Consider the following 21,521-nt stretch of genomic DNA (forward strand, 5'->3'; position numbering starts at 1 on the left):
AGCCAGATCTTCTAATTAGTGCTGAGAACCAGGCCCTTTGGTACCTCACAGAATCACTCTTCCTGGACTGGGCTTTGGTGTCTGCTATAGGGCTGCACTGGGACAGGGGTGAGTGGGGTGCGTGGGGTGGTATGGGAAGCCCTACTGTGGAACTTGTGGCTGGCATCCTGGGGAGGTTTTTGTGGCTCATATTTGAGGGTGATAGGAGAGATTCTTTCAGCTTAAGTACTATGAAAAGCCACATGTCTCCTGAAGTTCACATTTTTTCTCCTTGCTTTGGCTGTTAGGAAGCTTAGAGCCAACTTTTTGGTCATCTCTAGTAACAACATGGCCATGGCATATATTTTGAGTATGATATTATCTCTGACTTTTCTGTGCCTTTCCTACCTTTATTTTCCCTATGTGTGTGTGTACACATATACATACACAATTTTATGCTGTTTGTGTGTATATATACATACACGTACACTTCTTATACCATGGCAGAGTATAAATAAATAACAGATAATAAGCAATTGCTGTAATCCTAGCACTCTGGGAGGCTGAGGCAGGAGGATCACTTGAGGTCAGGAGTTCAAGACCAGCCTGAGCAAGAGCAAGACCCTGTCTCTACTAAAAATATAAAAAAAAATTAGCAGGGCATGGTGGTACATGCCTGTAGTCCCAGCTACTCCGGAGGCTGAGGCAGGAGGATCTCTTGAGCCCAGGGGTTTGAGGTTGCTGTGAGCTATGATGACGATGCCACTGCACTCTATTCAAGGATACAGAGTGAGGCTCTGTCTCAAAAAAAAAAAAAAAAAAAAAAGCAACTGCCTTTCTTCCTACCTTCCTACTTCCCACTACAGTCCAACTTGTGTCCTCTCTACTCTAGTCAAGCAAAGCAAACCTGCTTCTCCACTCCCCACTGTTTTTGGCAAACCCACGCCAAGAATGCCGTGCCATTTCTCTCTGCCAGCTGTGGTCTACAGCCCACACTGGCCCCAGCAGCCCAGCCCCTTCCACACTGCTGGCCCAGGTGCAGGCCTCACAGAGGTCCCCTGGTCTTCTCCGTGTGTCCCTCTGAGCCCACCCAGCCCTCTCAGCATGGTGGCTTCCCAAAGCTAGCTCTGGTGGCAGTCACGTCACACTTTGGTACAGAGACAAAGCTTCCACAGACTTCTCAGTCTGGCATTCAAACTCTCCCCATGAGTTGCCACTAGCTCATCCCCTTCCCTCGATCACACACTGAGGCTCTACTGAGGCACCAGATTTCCCCCTTTTTAAACACACCCTATGCTTTCCTTCTTTCCTTTGCCCATGCTGCTCTTGCCTTCTAGAAATGATGCCCCCTCTCCCACATCCAGCCTCTCGTCCTATCTCACCTGTGAAACGCGTCCTCATTCTTTGGACCAGGGCTCTCGTGGTAGTGGCCTCTCCGTGAAGCCTTTCCAGGTGGTAACAAGCGCGTGCTCTGCTCTGCCGCAGGACACACTGGGCACTGTAAATGCATTACCCCGCTTCGACATTTGACCCACCTTCCAGCCAGGAGGCCAAGGCGCCTGGGCGCAAACCCAGGGCTATCTGACCTGGCTATGCTAAGCGCCTCTTGGACAGGCTTCTCAGCCTCAACACTACTGACATTTTTAATTCTTCGTTGTGGGGGCCATTCTGTGCATGTGGGATGTTTAGAAGCATCCCTGACCTCTGCCCACTAGATGCCAGTAACATCGTTCCCCCTTCCCCAATTTATGACAACTAAAAGCACCTGAAGATACTGCCAAATGTCCCCGTGGGGAGTGGGGCGATATCAGTCCCAGCTGAGAACTACTGGTCTAGTTGGAAGCGAGGCCACGGCTGCAGCATCACATTCTGCCCAATGTTGAAGTTACCTGACTACCATTAAAAAAAAATCTTCTCATGTGCAATTTGAGTCAGAATACCTTTGTACAATGCACAGCACCGCTCAAATGCGGAGTACTCAAACGGAATGCATGAAACCTTCCTGGGAAGTCTGTTAAAAATACATCTCCCTGGGTCCTACACACAGTAGATCTGGAGACAGGCCCAGGATGTGGCACCCAAGGCCTCCCCATGAGCTGATGCTGGCTCACCCCCTTCCCTTGATCACACACTGAGGCTCCATAGACCAGACTTCTCCTTCTTTAATTGTATCCTATGCTTTCCTCCTTTCCTTTGCTCATGCTGTTCTCTCCTTCTAGAAACGATACCCCCTGCCCCACACCCAGGCTCCCTCACCTGTGGGAGATTCCCAATGCACAGACACCTGGGAAACCAATCCTAGTCATACTTCCAGAATAGCACTATCCAGAAACCTTTTGTGATGATGGAAATATTCTATATCTGCACTGCCCAACTTGCAGCCATTAGCAACATGGGCACCTGAGCTCGTGAAAGGATGCTGGTGCAAGTGAGGAACTGAACTTGTAATTAACTAATTTAAATGAAAACAGCCACATGTGGCTACAGTATTAGAGAGCACAGGTCTAGATCAGCCTCACCTATAAAGAGCTTGCTGTATGCGGCCGTCCAGGGAAGGCTGGGCTGGAGACCAGGCAAGCGCTCATCCACTGTACTAAGTGGACAGATGGCTTCTCCTGTCCATCTTTCACTCACGCGTCAGAGGAAAAGGATACTCCCTTCTTTGCTTTTCTCCTGGACATTCTCCATTCCGGGCAGAGCTGACGCCACACGTCGAAAAAGCTGGAGAGATGAGGAGATGCAGCGTGAGCCCCACCCTGGCCTTCCCTTCTCCCCCTCCTGATCTGGGGCTCTCCTCTCCTGCCTGGCTGTGCCCTTGAGGGCAGGGGCTGCACCCATGTTCTCTCCCTCTCCCGGTGGCCCCAGCAGGTCTCAGTATATGTTTGTGGAAGGAAGGAGCAAAGCTGGAGTCTCTCACTCAGGTAAGCTGGCCACAGGGTCACCAGACTGAGCGTGGGTCATGGCAGTGACTGTAGGGACCTCTGGTGCAGAAATGATCTGGGCCCCCGGAAACAGGCTCGTAGGCGGGATTCTGTCCACGGCCCTCATGGGGACCAGGGAGGGGAACCGACTTTCAACCTGCCCTTGAGACTAATGACTGTCCTCAGGGAGTCCCACCAGTCTATCAGCTGGACACCAGGAGCCAGGGCCACATGGTCACACTGGCGAGGCTCCTCTGAGAACATGGGGGACATGAGAGTGTAAGCGTGATGCTGTGGGTCTGTTTGGGTGCGTGTGTATGTGTGAGTGTGACATGTGTATTCTGTGCAGGGGGATGTGTGTGGGGGATGTGTAGTATGTGTATTTTATCTGTAGGGGTGTGTGCAGAATGTGTGTGTGTTGTAAGTGGCGTGTGTGTAGGTGCACGTACATTCTGTGAGCATATGGAGGAATGTGTGTGTGACTATGGCCTGTGTGGATGTGAATGTGTGGTCTCCATGTGAGTGTTTGTGTAAGTGTGGGGGGAATGTGTGCGTAGTGTGTGTGGTATGTGTATGCATACGTGTGGGTTTTCTCTGTGTGTTTGTATGTTGGAAGAACCATGTGTGTGTGTGTGTGTGTGTGTGTGTGTGTGTGTGCTGGGACAGAGGTGGGCAGTGGGGGCAGGTGGTGAGTGGCAGGTGGGGTGATGGCAGAGAGGGAATATTGGAGGTGACAGTATAAGGCAGACATACAAGGCATGGAAGACTCTGAACTGCTGTGGTCTGAATGCTGGTCTCCCCCCAGACTTCATACACTGAAACCTGATCCCCAATCCAACAGAATTAAAAGGTAGGGGTTTAGGAGGCAATTAAGTCACAGTGGTAGCGCCCTCATGACTGGGATTGGTGCCCTTATAAAAAAGGCACAAGGTAGCGTGCTTGCCATGTGAGTACGCAGTGAGAAGGCTCCACCCATGAGGAACAGGCCCTCCTCAGACACGGAATCTGCTGGCACCTTGATCTCGGACTTCCCAGCTTCTAGAACGGTGAGCAACAAACTCCTGTAGTCTACAAGTTTCCCAGTCTATGGTCATTACAGCAGCCTGAATGGACTGATACACGAACTCTCCCCGTTCTCCCCGTAAATACCAATTGTAGGAACTCGGTGGGCTCTGGGCTTATACCCTCCACTACCGGAGCTCTCTGAGGACAGCGTGAGTCTTATTCATAGCTCACCCCAAAGCCCAGCCCTACCCAAGCTTCCAGGCTGGTGACAAGGCTGAAGGCAGTGAGGGGGAAGTTGCTGTGGCCCAGCAGGGTGTGGGATTGTCGTGGGTAGGCGGAGATGGGTGAGGGTGTGGAGGGCCCGGGTCATCCCTCCTGAGCTCTCCTTCATGGCTTGCCCCAGGCGGCCCTGGTCTGCCTGTCTGACTGCCAACACGGTCACAGCCTCTGTCAGTGGCCAAACTGCCAGTTAGAAGGATGCTCTTGGGGTCAGGCATGAGTCTCGGTGAGCAGATATGATCACAATTAAGAGTCCAGGAGTCTGCACGGCACAGAGACTCCTTCTCTGAACCATGTGGGGTTTGAGTAACTCCTGCTCAAACCAATGCCTGGGGTCCAGAGCATTCTGGGAGGGGGAAGCAGCATTTGCCTGAGCCTGACTGCTGGGGCAGATGAACCTGCCCTATGGACCACTTGATGCTGCCCTCTGCTCCCCCACTTCCCAAGACTTTCCATCAGGGCCCCCAAAGAGCAGTGGCCCGGCCTCCCCTGCATGCCTCCCGGGAGCACGGGAGAATCATGATAGCGTCAGCCTCACACCACGGGGGCTGGGAAGGGGCTGGGAGTGCAGGGAGCCACCCAGGGCACTCCAGCTGGGGCAGGGTGGGGTGAGGGCACTGAGTCCTGGAACTCTGGGCTTCCTAAGGTAGCCACAGTGTCCCTCCCACTCTGTCTCTCCCCGCTGCTCTGCCACTTTGCTGTCCCCGCTGCCACCAGCACTATGTGCAGGGGGAGAACCATCCCTGCACCCGGAAGGCCAGCAGCTGCATGGGCAGGTGGTCAAATGTTCCCCACAACGCTGGGGTGGCAGAGCACAGTGACCCCCCCAAGCCAAGTCATGCTCCCCTTCAGCATCCCCTCCCCACACCACTGGCACCCTGCTGTCACACCTTTGCTCACTGTCACCCCTGTTTGGAATGCCCTCCCTCCTCACCACCTCTCCAAGTCCTCCTCATCCTCAACAGCAGGGGTTCCTGACCTTCCCATGGGCCAAGGACCCCTTTGGCAGCCCGGTGAAGCCTACGGACTCCTCTGCAGTGTGTAAAATCAATTACACAGGATTATATAGAAAACCATTTAGTACTGAAATAAACTAAAATACCTGAAGATACAAATTTGTGACATAGCAACATCTGTGCTTCTATATGAACCTATTAAACAGCAAGAACCAGCAGTAGGTCTAATAGCTACGGTGGTACTGAAGTAGCAATGCGTGTCAAGTTCGAGACACCCGCAGCACGGGGAGGCGGTGAGAAAGCATCCGTGCTCCCTGGGTGAGAAAGCCACAGGTGCGGCTAAGGTTGCTGAGCTGTGTTGCCTATGTCAGCACTTGAAGGAATGCTAACGACGGGTTAGTGGCTAGGGAAGATAAAGGTGCAATGTCTTCCAGCCAGTCTGCTGCCCTGCTGAATTGCATCCCTGGGCTACGTGGGGACCAGGAAAGCACCCCTGCTCCGAGGCTCAGCCCTCATTTCACCTCCTCGCCCTCCCATGAGCTCCAGCCACACCACGGTAGGCTCTTTTCTCCAAGCCTGCGTTACCCCCCATGGCCCTTGGCACTTGCCAGGTACAAGGCATGAACCCCAAATCCTGAGCAGATTGAATTTCCTGCACCCCTCATCCAAAGCAAGGGAACCACTGCTTCCCTCAGCCCCAAGAAGCCAGTGGCTGGGCACTCGGCCAGCCTGCTCCAAGGCCTTGATGGGTCAGTGCCGTGCTAGCGAGTGACAGATGTTCTCCTGATGCCCTGTGAGGAGTGCTCCCTCCCCTCCACAAGCTCCTTCAGCTCTGGAAGTTAGCTCGCTCCCCACGGGGCCTGAGCTAGGCCTGGGCGGGTTTACCAGTGCTCTGGGTAGTTGTCCCAGCCCCTGAGGGCAAGGCAGGACCTGGGGCTGACCACACCCAGAGCCCAGTGTGGGCCTCCACGGCCAAGCTGTGTGGGGACCAGCACCAGGTGTGTCCTCACCTGCTTCACGTTGTAGCCGGTCTTGGCGCTGGTCTCAATGAACATGACGCTCAGCTCTTTGGCGCGCTGCTCCCCTTCCTCAATGGTTATCTGCCTGGAGACGGGGGAAGAGGGAAAATCACTGGCGCAGAGGAGCAGCCCCTGGTAGAGGTGGAGGGACCCGCCCAGCAGGGCAGAGGGAGCCAGGCCCTTGGTCAGCCATGAAGACAGGGTCTGATCCCAGGGTGCCAACCACAGTCTCCAGGAATAAGGGCACCAGGGTACGACAGGACACTCGCCCCTTTCCCCACTCTTCCACAGGGTCTTCTCAGCTTCAGAGCAGGCCCTGGGGCAGGCCTGGGGTGGGGCTGTCCCAAACCTGCCTTTCCCAACGTCACTACCACAAGGGCCTTGTTTGTGAGAGCTACCTCTCTGGGTGGTGTATCACTCTCATTTCCAAATGAGGACACGAAGGTTAAAAGTGACTTCCCCAAGGGCACAAAGCTACTTAGAAAGGGAGGTGGAATTTGAGCCCAGTTTTGCGTACTTTAAGGACAGGACTCTAGTAAAACAAGCTCTAATTCAGATTATTCCTTAGGTGATCAGGGGACATTGCAGGAAGGCCAGACTGCTTGCTGGAGTCCACGACCTGCTGCTTTATCTGCCCAAGTTGGGGTCACGTGACACGAGTGGACACGTGCATGTAAATGGTGCCCAAGATGGTCCTGTACACTAGAGGGCAGCTGTGCAGAGGCCTCTTCAGAGAAAGCTTCGTGCTAGACACAGCCACAAACCAGGCCGAGCAGGCTGGGGACACAGGTTAGTGGGCTGTAGGCATTCTGCACACTCACCTGGGGCCCAGGGCGTTCACACCCCATTCACACCAGTGCAGGCACTTCACAGGGGCAGAGACACAAAGCACAGCAGAAGCTACTGGGGCCCAGAGGACTGCCGTGTCTGGGGCTACGCAGTGGCCATGGCAGGGCCCCAGACCACCCACTGCTGGGCCGGGCCAGGCACACAGAGCTCCGTGCAGACGGCACGCTGAGCAATGCCTCGCCTCTGTCCGGTGGGGAGGGACCGGGCTTCAAAGATGAGACACCCACAGGCAAAGGGTCTACCAGGTGTTTCCAAAGGCCTTGGTGTCTCAGGGGAATTTTCCTGGATGCACGGGGACAGGTCAGAAGCACAGATGCACCACCTACGCATCGCAGAACTCCCTGTCCAGGCGCAGTCAGAGAGGGGTGCAGGGTGGGCCCCTGAACCTCTGCTCCTCGCACCCACCTCTTGTCAGCCAGGTCCGTCTTGTTGCCCACCAGCATGATGATAACGTCACTGCCCCGCTCTGTCCTGACGTCGTCAATCCACTTAGAAGTCTGCTGGAAGGAGTTGAGATCTGGAGGCAGAATGTGGGGATAAACTGGGGGTGAGGGCTGGCCCCCAGCAGGAGAAGGGAAGGGGAGGCGTGAGCCAGCTGAGTGTGTGCCCTCAGACACCTGGGACAGGTGCAAGCAAAGTCCACACAGGCCAGCTGGGCTGGGGCCACCCAGAAGGAGCCAGGCCCTGCCCCACAGCCCTGGAGAGCCCAGCACTGCCCAGCTGCCCTTTGTGGGAGAAGTGACCCCATCTGCAAGGTCACTGAGTCCTAACTTGCATGTGGAAGAGTGGCTTTGGGGACCTGGAAGTCAGACCTGGCTGGGGCTCAGAGCAGTGGGGGAGAAGTGAGTGCACTGAACTTGGCTGAGCTTGGAAGCAGAGAGGGGTAGGGAGAGAACACAGCAGTCCCCAGGGAAGGACGGGTCCTACAGAGTGGCCTCCCCAACAAGGAGGGCTCAGGGGAGCCTGGGAGAGGCCAGAGGGCTCTGACGAGAGAGGAGGGAAAGGTGGCCTTGGGGCTAGAGTCAGGGGAGCCAGGAGCACTCGCAAATCCAGGAGAGGCAAGGCCGTTTCTGGGCAGCCCCACCTCCCTCATGAGGCAGGTCTTACAGAGAGGAGCAGCTGTGGGGTGATGCCACCACTCAGCAGCGGGCACACCTGAGGGGCGGGGAGGCAGCCTGCCCCGAGAAGCGTCAGTTTCCCGAAGTCCTGTTGCCCTTCGGATGGGCATCAGGCTGTGTGAGCCCAGGTACCACCTGCACTCAGGTGTGGAGGGAGGTGTGGTCAGGGAGGGCGTGAATGGAGGGGGCAGGCAGAGCCGGGGGCACAGGCTGGACAGTTGGGGCATGGCTGTGGATTGTACACAGGGTGTCTGCCCACCTCAGGGGTGACCACAGCCCGAGGGCTTGCCAGGTGTGTTCCATTATAGCAGCCCGGGAAGCCTGGACTCTGCATCAGCCTCCTCCCCACCCCGGCCCTGTGAGCCCCATAAGCTGTACGGTCCTGTTAGGAACACCTGCTCTGGCCACAGAGCCATGGTGTGTGAGAAGGGCTACCAGACCCCCTCAGCCTCCCCTCCCAGAGAGCCCTGCACAGCTCCAGGTCACATGGCCCAGGGACCAGTGTCTTCTCCCATGGTCACACACACACATATAGATGTTGCTCTGTAGGGGTCTTTCTGGAAGCCAGGGCAATGGAAAGTGTAGAGGGGCTGGAACAGGGCTTTGTGAGCATCTGCTCACCCCACACACCAACCCCTGCTCTGGGCAGGACGAACCCCACCCTGTACACCCCTGCCCGTTGCAGGAGGATGTGGGACGGTGGAAAACACACTGGTGTTCAGAGGCAACTCACCACCCCACCTCCTGATTGTCCTGCATTCAGGGAACAATCACACGTGTGTGCATACATGTACATACACACAGGCCTGGCCGGGGTCACATCCAGGCCCTGGGGCCCCTGCGGGCCACCCTGCCTCAGGCACAGACCCTCACTCACTTGTGATGTCGTACACTACCACAGCCACCGTGGAGTCTCGGATGTAGCTGGGGATCAGGCTGCGGAATCTCTCCTGGCCAGCTGTGTCCCAAAGCTGCAGTCGCACCTGTTGTGGGGAGGGCAGGACCATGGGCAGAGGGGTCAGTGAGGTCCTCCTGGTGGGGGTGGGGTGGGGGGCAGGCTCTGCCATGCAAGATTAGCATGGGCTCTCCATGGTGCCCAGCTAAGGGTCCCGGGGATAAGCCCAAAGGAGCCCTCCCTGTCCTCCCAGTTCTAAAATTGGGTGCTCACCGTACGGTCCTCCAAGTACATGGTTTTTGACAAGAAGTCAATCCCAATGGTTGCCTGTTAGAGAAAAGCCCAGAATGGTCAAAACTGAAAGATCTTGTGTGGAGGGCAAAGGCCCAGTGATCCCAGCCGGTGGCACAACCAGCAAGAGGGGGGCATCCATGTCAGGTCTAGTGTGCCCCACTCTGCCCTCCCCACCCTCCACTCACCTCTCGGGCCCTCTCAGAGGAGGAAGCATGAGCTAAGGAAGGAGAAGGGCAGCTTTCTTAGGGAGAGCTACTCTTTGGAGACAAAAAGTGCTTTGGGAACAGGTGAGAGTGCAGTGGTGAGGAGGCATCCCCAGGAACAAGGCCACTGCAGTTAGTGCCCATCTCCTGGCCCCAGCCCCTGGTGGGGGCTCCATGCCTTGCTCCCTTCACAGCCTTCCCTACGGCTCCCAGAGCCTCTCCCCTATGCCCCAGGAGCATGGGCCTGGGTTCAGCACTGGCCAGGGAGGGTGGTGGTGGGGCAGACAGCAGCATGGCTTCCCTCAGGCAGGGGCATCACAGACTATCCAGGGCAGCCTCTCATGGGAAGCCCCACTGGCTCGTCTCTCCCCAAGCCAACAGGCTGGGAGCCAACCATCACCAGCCTCCCGCCACACTTGGGCCTCTTCTGCCCTGGCACCAGGGAGAGGCAGCCAGCCTTGTAGCCAGATGGCCAGGAGCTGCCACTTACTCGCTACGTGGCCTTGGGAAGGCCACTTGACCTCTCTGGGCCTCACCTGCACTCAGGGCCTGAGTCAGGATGAATGGCTCGAGGGAGCTCCGGGGCCCCTTTCTGCCGCAGTGAAAGAGACAGTGTTCATCATCCCTTTCACCGTCTGAGGACACAGCAAGAAGGTGCCATCTCTGAAGCAAAATAAGCCCTCACTAGACACTGAATCTGCTGGCACCGTGATCTTGGAATGCTCAGCTTCCAGAACAATAAGCAATAAATTTCTCTTGTTTATAAATTACTCAGTCTAATTTTGTTATAGCAGCCAAAATGGACTAAGACATGCATGTTAACAAAGTCTAAACATGGTAAATACTCACCCACTAAAAAATGTTACCTGCCAATAATTTAATTGCCTATTAAATAAAATTCAACACTATTCAAAGGAAGGTAACAGAATCCAAGTGTCTCTACAACTTATTGTGTCCACTACACAATAAAAAGAACTAGAAATGTGAAGAAGCAGGAAATTCCAGCAATAATTAGAGAAAAAACTCAATAGAAACAGACCCTTACATGACCCAAACGTTGAATTAGCAAACAAGAACTTTAAAACAACTCTTATAAATATGTTAAAAAATGTATATTATAGGTGACTTTCAAGACATATATTTAAACTCTAAAACAAAAAGGGAATCTTAACACTAAAAACTATAATATCTAAATAAAAATGCATTGGATTTAAATAACAGCAGGTAGGACACTGCAGAGGAAAGGTCAGTGAACTTGAAGACAGGCCAGAAGAAATTGTTCAAACTGAAGCACAGAGAGAAAAAGGATACAGTAGAAATGAACAGGGACTCAAGCACTTCTAGGACAGTGAGCTGATATACATGCAATTTGAGTCTCAGAAGGAGAGTAGAAACAGATTCAAGCAATAAAATTTTTGAAAAATAATGGCCAAATATTTTCCCAATTTAATTAGAAACATCAACTCACAGTTCCAAGAAGCTCAATAAACCTAAAACAGGATAAATACAAGGAAAATGACATCTAGACATGTCATAGTCAAATTGCTGAAAACCAAAAATAAAAACAAAACCTTAATGGCAGCCAGAAAACAGAAGGACACATTATATACAAGGGAGCAATGATAAAAATTATGGTTGATTTCTCACCAGAAACAATGGGGCAGAGAGACAAGGGAACAACATGTTTAAACTGCTTAAAAAACAAAATAAAACACATACAAAAAACCACTGTGAGCCTAGAAATCTACAGCCAGTGAAAGTTTCCTTGAAAAATAAAGGCAAAACAAAAATATTCTCAGATAAGAGAAAGCCACATAATATGCCACTGGTGGGTCCCCATTACAAGAAATGCTTTAGGATAAAGGGAAATTTTATAGACAGAAATTTGAATCTTTAAGGAAGGAATACAAGAGCACAGAAATGGTAAATCTATGGGTAAATACAAAAACATGCTACTTGTCTTTGATTGCTTCCTACCACAGTAATAATGATAATCACAGTAATGGTGACTAAACATTTGAGCACTTATCATTTAGCAGCTATTGTATTAAGTGCTTTAAATGCATTATTTAATTTAATCCAGATACCACATCTATGCTATGAGTTAGGCTCTTTTGTATTCTACCTCACTTCTAAGAAAACTGAGTATAAAAGAAGTTACTTGCCTCCTCGTTAGTATAGTGGTGAATAAAAACAAAAAGAAAAAAGAAAAAGAAAAGAAGTTACTTGCCCAGTGTCAACAGCTAAAAGTGACAGAGTCAAGATTTCAAGACATTTGCAACCTTGTCTACATGTGTCCAGCCTTATCCCCATGTGCCTCCAGGCTCTGAGTATTGGCTTTTTCTCCTAAAGTAAGCCTCTTCCTAGGGTCCCTCTTGGCCTTGATCTTTTCCTCCCAGACGATACTCTCTCAGCCATCTCCTTTCTCTTCTACATCTCAATCTCTCATGCTGTATTCACTCTTTCCTTCCAAGAAACATTCTCAAGATTCTCAGATATTTGGGAAGAAAAATCCCCTCCCCACCCCCGTCACTAGGCTGCTCTCTAGCCATCTGCCAATCTCTCAACTCTCCTCAATGAGCATGCTTCTTGGAAAAGGACCCCAAGCCCACTGTCTCTACTTCCTCTCCTCCTAGCCACTGCTTAACTAGAGGAGTCTGGTTTCTAGCCCTCTTCCCACTACAGCTGCTCTTGCTATGGTCATCAGTACTCACTGCATCACCAAATTGTAAGGAAATCATATAGGCCAGAGTCTACCTGACACACCTGACCCTGCTGATCATTACTCTGCTTTGACACTTTTCTCCTTTGCTTCTCATGACTCTGCTTGTGACCGGCTTTCCCTGCCACTCTGTACCTTCTTGGTCTCTTGTGGTACCCTCTTCCTTTCTCTGTCCCTAAAATGTTGGTATTTCCTACTGTTTTGTTTCAGGGGGACCTCATATACTCTCACAGCTTCAAATATGATACACTGATGGCTTCCCAGTATATACGATGGGCCTTACCTCAGATCCATGCAAGCAACTGCTTACTGGACATCGCCTCTAATTATCTTCTAGACATCTCACTAAATACAGTATGGCCCCCAAAGGAGCTCATCATCTCCCTCCAAACCTGCTTCTTCCATTTTCCCTATCTTAATGAATGGCACCTCCACCACCCGAGCTGCCCACACCTCTGGGAGCCTGGAGCCCTCCTGAGCTGCTCCTCTTCACTTGCATTCTTGTCTGCTCCCCCACAGTTCATGAATCCTGAACTGGTTACTTGGCCTCCAAGTGTTTTCATTGGTCCCCTTTGTCTCCATCCCCACCACCACTGCCCTAGTTTAGACCTTGAACCTCTTTTACCTGAATCACCTCAACAGCTTCCTGACTGGCCCCTCTGTCCTCAGGCTCTCCCATTGTAGTTAACCTTTCATACAGTAGCCAGTGTCTCTTAGTCTGTTTTCTGCTGCTGTAACAGAATACCACAGATTGGGCAATTTACAAAGTAACACTTATTTCTCACAGTTCTGGAGGCTGGGAAGTCCAAGAGCGTGGCACTGACATCTGGTGAGGGGCTTTGTGCTGTGTCATCCCATGGCGGGAGGTGGAAGGGAAAGCAAGCACGTGAGACAGAGAGAAAAAGGGGCATGAACTGCTGTGATAAATAACATACTGTGAAGCCTCATGACCTAGTCACCTTTTAAAAGTCTCACCTCTTAATACTGTCACAATGGTAATTAAAGTTCAACACGAGTTTTGGCAGGGACATTCTAACCATAGGACAGGCGTATTTTTCTGAAATATAAGTCTGAGCATATCACTCTCTATTGCCCCTAGGAAACAGTCCACACGCTTCAGCTTGGGCTACAAAGCTGTTCAGGGCATGCCCCTGGCTTTCTGTGGACTCATTTCCCCCTTTCCCAGCTTGCATTTTATTATTATTTTTTAAATTTTTATTTATTTATTTTTTTTTACAAACCCTTGTGTTGAGGGCTGATTTTCAATAGATTGCAGTGAGGGAGCTGCTCTGCTACGTACGAAATCCCAACCCAGAAGCAGGTCATCTACGAATGGTTTAGCACCAGGTTCCCCACGAACATGCATTGCGTGAAGGTGAGGGGGCAGCCGCCACTTGCACTTTATACGTTAGTAATAATGCTCTGTTTGGAAATCTCCATACACAAATCACTTTGCATGTCTGGGCCTTTTCTAATGCTGTTCCCTCCCTGGAATGTTCTTCCACATGGTTAACCCTGTAATAGAGGCAAAGGCCTGAAAAAGGGCAAAATGTATTACAAGTTGTCTCCTTAACCACTCCCCCCAGCCCACCCCATGCTTTTTGGGAATTATAACCTGCATTCCTACCTGAGGCCAGTAATCAGAGGTGCAGAGGAGTGTTCTTTGTTCTTTGTTTTATAGTATCTTAAACCACAAGAGATGGTTCAAAAGAATTATCCAGACAGAGGTCACGAGATCATCTTCACCAGAGATGCTATAGTTAAACAGTAATAGCCCGAAGCTGAAAACCCCCTTTAAACCCTGTATTTCTGCTTAAAGAGGGGATGATGGTTCTTTAAGATGAGAGTCTGTCATCTTCCTCATTTGCCAGTAAATTAATAAACTTCTCTTTCCTTTTCCTCAAACCACTTATTCTCATTCTTCATTTGGCCTCAGGCCAAGCACCAAACTTTCAGTAACAATACTTCCTCAGAATTTAATCTTCTCTAGAAAACATTTTCTGAGCCCTCAGTTGGTCCTGGCACCCCTCATTTAAGACTTTCTCTAAAAATTGGAAAGATCCATACTGGTCCATCTCTCCCACTGGCCAGAGATTCTCAATCTGTAGCCTGCAGGTTACTTGCATTGGAATTACATCAGGAGCTTGTTAAACATGTCGATTCCTGAGCCCCACTCAGACAGATGGAATCACAATCTCTGGGGTGTAGGGGAATCAGAATTCCAGGCCATCCCTCAGATAACTCATTTGTGTATAAAGTTTGCAAACAACTGCCTTGTGTTGTAATCAGAGTCTGGGGAGGCTGTGGCATCCAGAAGTGGCAGATTCCCTGCATGGGGCGAGAGACAGAGGGAGATGCCTGTGCCAGAGAAAGTGCTATTCACAGGTGAGGAAACCAAGGTCATACAGGGGGTGGTGGCACATCCAGGATTTGCACCTGTGCTTCCCTAACTGCAGAGTCCCTGCTCTTGACTATTTAGCTGTTCTCCCTCTGCTTCCTGAAATCCCTTCATTTCTGAAGCTGTCACTGTGCCTTGAAGCTGTCACTGAGTTTGCCTGGGGGTCGCATCCTATCTGGCTCCTGATTGTCAGAATCTTATGGTCATTAGCCATAATAGCTCAACAGAACCCACTTAAGAGGAAGTTCATTTGCATTTTAGCATAAAAAAATCAGCTCTCTGAGGACACAATAGAAACTAGAACATTTAAGAGGGCTTTGGCTGGGCCTCAGTTACGAGAACATTTCTAGCTCCCCAGCATCATCTATTTTCCCAAAAACATGACACAAGCAGCTGGCCTCAGACTACTGCCAGCTGGAGCCCATCCCTCCCAGAAAGGTCAGACTGCAGGGAGAAGGTGTCATGGTCTTCCCTGGCAGCTCCTTTGTGGAAAACAATGTAAATAATTAATACTCATTCATTAATTCATTTTTGAGTGCCTACTATGTGCTAAACACAATAAGCCCTGGTCTCTGTCCACAAGGGGCTTCCAACCTTGTGGAGAAGCTAAGATATGCACACAGAGCTGCCGTCCCGTGCAGATGGAAAGGACTAGTGCAGCTAGAGCAGGGGCGGGGAACCTGCAGCCTTAAGGCCACATGTGGCCTTCTAGGTCCTTAAGTGTGGCCTTTTGACTGAATCCAAACTTCACAGAACAAATCCTTTTATTTTTATTAATACATTTTTGTTTGCCTTTTATATTTTTATTTTATTTTTAAAATGAATTAATGTATTTAAAAAACCAAAGACTAAAGTAAGTTTCAATGAAATAATCCTCCCAGATTGACCGGCACAGTTAGGACATTAGTAAGCCATAAGGGCTAAATTGACGGCTGCTACACTCATGATTTAGTTCTAACTTCCCCTGCCTGACTGGTGTCACTACTGCACAAGGCTAGTTGGCGAGAGTTTATGGGGGCCAGTCTGTTATCAGCTTTTGACAATGATGCACTGTGTTTCTGTTTGAAGTGGAATTTGTGAATAGTTGCACAGCTTGACAGCATTTTTTAATTCTGTCTGCTTAACAGCCCATCATGTCAAAGAAGAGAATGCTGAAGGAAGAAAACAGATTTTTTTTTATGAGGATTGGGAATTGGAATATTATCTTGTTTCTGCTAAAGATAAGATGATTTGCTTGCTTTGTGATACTGCAATATCAACATTAGAGAAATTCAGTGCTCATTAGCATTACAGCACTCATAAGGACCACAAATATCTTAAATTAGAGGGAGAGGTGTGAAAGGTTGTATTGCATAAATTAAAAGATAAAAAGCAAAAGCAAAGACAATTCTTTCAAGCAGTGATAAGACCTGGAAATAATGTCACTGAAGCAACTTATAAAGTAGCTTATATACTCAGGGATAAAAAGGGAAGCCATTTGGTGATGCAGAAATTGTGAAAGAATGCACTATCAAAGTTAAAGGATGCTTATACCTCTATAATGTTTCAAAGTACAAACAACTGCCTCTTTCAAGGAGAACCATAACTGATCGGCAGCATGAATTGGGCTTCAACTTAACAGAACTTCATGCAACAGTTCAAAAGGAAAATATACATCATTCACTTTGGATGAATCAACTGACACTGACTTGGCACAGGTTTTATACTTCATCTGGGTCATAAAAGAAGATTTACTTGCTACAAAGAGTTACTCGCTTTGGGCACTCTTGCAAACAGAACACAGGGAATAGATATCTTCAACAACTTTCAAGATAAATGTCAGGAAGTTGGACTGAATTTGGTAAATTTAGTGAGTGTATGTACAGATGGTGCACCTTCCATGGCAGAAAAATATGTAGGGTTTTTTGCACAGATAAAAAAGTATTAATATTAATAGATCCAGATGCTCTCATTTCTTTTCATTTATCATTATCTTGCATCATCAAAATCTCTGTGCTAAAGCTAATATTTTAAGTGACACTTTTCAATAAATTATAAGTATTGTTAACTATATTTGTGCAAATGTAACATGGCATCATCAGTTTTGCAATATGCTAAAGTTGAACAATGAGGTATTTAGTGTGGATTTGCTGTATCATTCTAAAGTGCATTAGCTATCACAGGTGTTAGCCAAAATTTTAGCTCTGTGAGAACAGATAGTTAAATTTTATGAAGAACAGAATCAGCACAGTGAATTATTGAAAGAAGATTTATATAGGAGTGCAGCATTTCTATGTGATATCACGTCAAATCAAAACAACTTGACTATTTTTTTGCAAGGTAAAACTATTAATAAGTCTATATATGATATGTGGCAAAAAAGCATCCAAGCATTTCAAAAAATGCTATATTTTTTCAAAACACTTCTTCAAAAGGAAGATTTTGGATGAACATTTTCTCTAGTTAGCAAAGGTCATTGATGAGCAGGATGATATATATGAATCATCTGAAGAACGTGCAGCTGTTTAGACCTATTAATTGGAGAATACAATGAAAGGTTCACTGACTTTGAGAGTCATGACATCACACTCAAATTAGCATTTCAGCCTCACCTAACTGATATCACCAAGACACCTAAAGGACTACAGATGGAATTGATTGATCACTCAGTAGATGACATTTTAAAGTCATTGTTTGATGCTAAGAAAGACTCAGTTGAAATACAGAAAAATGCAGTAGAATATCCACGCCTTAGGCAACATGTCGAAAAAATCTTCTCTTACTTTCCAACTACTTATTGCTGCGAATCTGCATTCTTCTACCTAACCCAAATCAAGACATCCTTAAGGTTACAAATGACTGATACCCATCTTGAGGATCAACTGAAACTGTGCACCTCCATGCTGCAACCAAATATTTAATTTTCAAACGCTTTCCAACAAAAACAGATATAACAAAGTCATTAAAAAGGTTAGTTAACTTTAAAATTAAATTAACTTTAAAATTAACAAATAGTTTTCATTTTTTTGAAATTATTAAGTACATAGTAGTTAGATTTTTACAAAATAATGTACATTTTTAAGTACATCTAATTGAAGTTTTGTGAATGTGGCCTTATTTGATTACAGCTAAATTAATGCAGCCTTCCAGCATGAAAAGGCTCCCCAGCCCCAGTCTAGAGGGCTCTAAGGGTCCAGAAGAGGGAGACCTTGCTTCTGATTGATTTATTCAGGAAAGGTGGGGCAAATATGCAAGTCCTTAAATGAATACTAACTTTCCAGCAGGTGAAGATGGGGGAAGTAGTGGAGGATGGGAGATGTAGGGTGAAACAGATGGAGGGCAGGGAGGAGTTCCAATTTCGGTAACGGTAGAGCTCCTATCAGACCAACCCTCACACAGATTGCTCTTATAAACTCTGAACTGGCCGGGCGCAGTGGTTCACGCCTATAATCCTAGCACTCTGGGAGGCCGAGGCGGGTGGATCGCTTGAGGTCAGGAGTTCGAGACCAGCCTGAGCAAGAGCGAGACCCTGTCTCTACTAAAAATAGAAAGAAATTAGCTGGCCAACTAAAATATATATAGAAAAAATTAGCCGGGCATGGTGGCGCATGCCTGTAGTCCCAGCTACTCGGGAGGCTGAGGCAGTAGGATTGCTTGAGCCCAGGAGTTTGAGGTTGCTGTGAGCTAGATTGACGCCAGGACACTCACTCTAGCCAGGGCAACAAAGTGACACTCTGTCTCAAAAAAAATAAAAAACTCTGAACAAAATATAACAAACAACTATCTGAAAGCACTGGAAAAAGTGACCAAAAGAAATTAGAAACTGGAAGGGAGTAAACACTTAAACGGAACAGCACTGGGTACAGTTCCTGTTTTTTATGACTTCTCACCTGAGGACAGGCCCCAGTTGGGGCTTAGAGTGGCTCAAAGCTGGAAAGAAACCTGCAGTCTTACTGGTTGAGAAATAAGAGGACAGATTATAAAGCTATCACAGTGGCTAGAAAGTATGAAAAATCCTGGAAGTAACAAAGCCACAGAGAGGTGACCCTGAATTCTGCATATAAATGCTGCCCAAATCTCTGAATGATCCAAGCAGATCACAAACAGCCAACATAAGACTGAAGACAAAACAGACAGACAAACCAAAAAATCTGAACAGAACTTTCAGTTGCTGCCTTCCACAAATGAGAGACTTGAGAATTTGGGTCCAGACAATTTAGCTACCAGCTAAAACAAAGAACCAATACTCTTCAAAGGAAGAAATAGCATCCACAGTCTTAATCGCAATGTGTAGGATATAATCCCAAAGTACTAGACATGAAATAAGGGAAAAATGTGAGCCACGTTCAAGAAAAAAGAGAATAAATAGAGATCAACTCTAGGGTAACCCAGATGTTGAAAACAACAGGCAAGTACTTAAAAACAGCTAATTATGGTCAAATATATCAAGAAAAATGTGTTTATAATAAAGGTACAAATTTAAAAATCTCAGCAGAGAAAGAGAAACTATAAGAGGAACCAAATATAAATTTAGAGCTGGAAAATACATCTGAAACAACAGATTGGAAATAGTGAAATTGAAAAGAGATTAATAGAAATTACCCAAAAGGAAGCATACAGAGAAAAAAATTGAGAAAAATTTCATAAACAGAGCCTCAATAACTTATGGGACAATATCAAACAGCTTAACATATGTTTAACTGACATCCCAGAAGAAGAAGAGACAGAAAATAGGACAAAAAAATTTGAAGAAATAATAGTCAAAAGTTTTCTAAATGCATACATGAGACACATTTATAGATTTAAGAGCCAGATTAGGTTGGCATTGTGCTTTGGAGGTCTGTGAGGGTCTGTATCACAAATCGCCATGTAAGGAAAGTCTCTACCTCGCTGGTCACACCGTCACTAGACACCCTACCTGCCAAGCCACCTCCCTACCTCTTTGTAGGCTGACCCAAAGAAACCCTTGATTCTAAACCTGACCATGTCCCTGCCTTACTGTATGAGCCTGTTCAAGTGTTAGCAATGTCTACCTCATCACAAACCTGCGAGCTTCTTGTCATTAGCATGTGGGAACCATACACAGTGTTCCCTTTCCCTGTGGCCACCAGGAAATTCAATACTCAGTGCAGTATTTCTGCTATAGCTATCTCCCCTGCCCTCCATTCCTTTTGGGGGCTAGAATTTTCTCCTCTGCATCTGTAGTATGGTCATATCTGTGGCTCTCACCTCAGGTCCACTTTAGAGGAATATGGGGACACCAGACCAAAAAACACCTGGATACCCAGGTAGGCCATACCCTCCTGCAAAAGGCTGCAGCAATCTTGGTGATTTCCTGTGACCTGCCACAGGGTACACTCCTTCTCAAAGGTCAGCATGGGTCACAGCATATATGATGGGAAGGTGTGAGCATGTATGAACAGACACATGGGTGATTGGGGATACGCACATGTGCATGCACTATGTGTTTATTTGCATGTAGAAGTATGTGTATGTGGGTATGAATGGGTGCATTATGCTTGTGTAGATATGAGAGTGTAGGGATGGGAACGGAGTCACTTCTTCTTTAAAGGTAAAGCACAGATTCATGACATGCACATAGCCCCAGTGATGCCAGGAGGCCAGGTGAACAGGAGCCTTCACAGGCCTTTGGGGTGGGGAGCATATTTACCTGGGAATCTAGGTTACATGTCACTGCCTCTCAGGACAGACCACAGCCAGCCCCAGAGGAGCTGCCATGCACCCTGGCCCAGGGGAACAGCCGTGCAGCTAAGAGAGTGCCCCACCCAAAAGACCCTGTGTGGAGTCATGTGCCCAGAAGGCTCCAGTCTGTCTTCAGTGACCTCTGTCACTGCTGGCAGGGTCTGAGTGCTCTGTGGTGGGCTTGGAGGAACAGTGGATTGAGAGTGTCCTGGAAAAATGGCTTAACTTCCCTGGCCCTCAGGTTCCCCATCTCTAAAACAGGGATAGCCATCGCTTCCTTTAAGAACCATTGGATCAAATGAGTTAGACTACATAAAGATACTCTGTATTCTGCGATGTGCTGCATAAACAAAAATGAGGAATTGTTATTAGTGACCAACTGACCCAGGAATTTAAGAGAAGCTGTAGAACCCACTCCATAGAGACCCTCCAACTATGTTTCTCAGTCTGGTTATGGGAAACACAGCACTATGAGATGGATTTTCAGAACAAAAGTAAACTGTGATCAAGTATTTCTGGGAAAGGCTGCATATTCTAGCCCCTCTAGAGGGCCTCTCTACTACACTCTCATACAGCACACTGGCATATTACAGGCTCTGACAAGTCCTGCAATGAAGAAATATGAACCCAACGTTTCCCCAGCTTCTTTGCCCTAGGAACCTCCATGGTTGCAATCCCTATTAACATCCCAATAAACTAGTGTTCCCAGAGCTTCCAGAAAGGCCGAACTTCAGTTCTAAAGGAGGGTTCTAAAGGAGATGACATCCCCCTTTAAGCTTGCCATGGAGTCTTGGTCAAAGCATTCATTCTCTGAATTTCATTTTCTCTTGTGAGGTATGAAACAAATTATTTTTGCTGGTAACTATTCCACAGGGATGCAAAGACAGAATGTCAAGACAACACAGATGCAGGATTGACTTTGGGGGGCTCTCCTGCCAGCCCGTCCAAGATCCCCTCTCCCCTGCGCGGCTGGGCTGTGTGTGCCTCCTGCACTGCATGCCCTCTGAGGAGGCTGGGCTGCACCCTGCTGTGACGAGGTTACCCTACACCTGGCAATGCCTATGTATTCCTTTAATAGCCTTGTGCTTGCAAACATCACTGACTATGAAAAATAGCAGGCACTTCATTTTATACAAAATGAGAGGAATCTTACAAGCACAGATTTCATAGCCACATCCACAATTATCTTCTCCTGAACATG

At 48.2% G+C, this 21,521-nt stretch overlaps 1 protein-coding gene across 1 annotated transcript in view; it reads right to left on the bottom strand.

Moving 5' to 3' along the window:
• RAB6B (RAB6B, member RAS oncogene family) overlaps positions 1-21,521 on the bottom strand; it is a 62,247-nt gene that overhangs the window by 2,827 nt on the left and 37,899 nt on the right. Inside the window, exons 3-7 of the mRNA XM_045538975.1 lie at positions 9,295-9,348; positions 9,004-9,109; positions 7,414-7,525; positions 6,151-6,244; positions 2,634-2,700 (exon numbers count right to left, since the gene is read on the bottom strand). Coding sequence (XP_045394931.1) covers positions 2,634-2,700; positions 6,151-6,244; positions 7,414-7,525; positions 9,004-9,109; positions 9,295-9,348 — 433 coding nt within the window. The remainder of the gene's footprint in view (positions 1-2,633; positions 2,701-6,150; positions 6,245-7,413; positions 7,526-9,003; positions 9,110-9,294; positions 9,349-21,521) is intronic.

This window comes from Lemur catta, chromosome 1 (genome assembly GCF_020740605.2).
Source record: "Lemur catta isolate mLemCat1 chromosome 1, mLemCat1.pri, whole genome shotgun sequence".
NCBI classification, from domain to species: Eukaryota; Metazoa; Chordata; class Mammalia; order Primates; family Lemuridae; genus Lemur; species Lemur catta.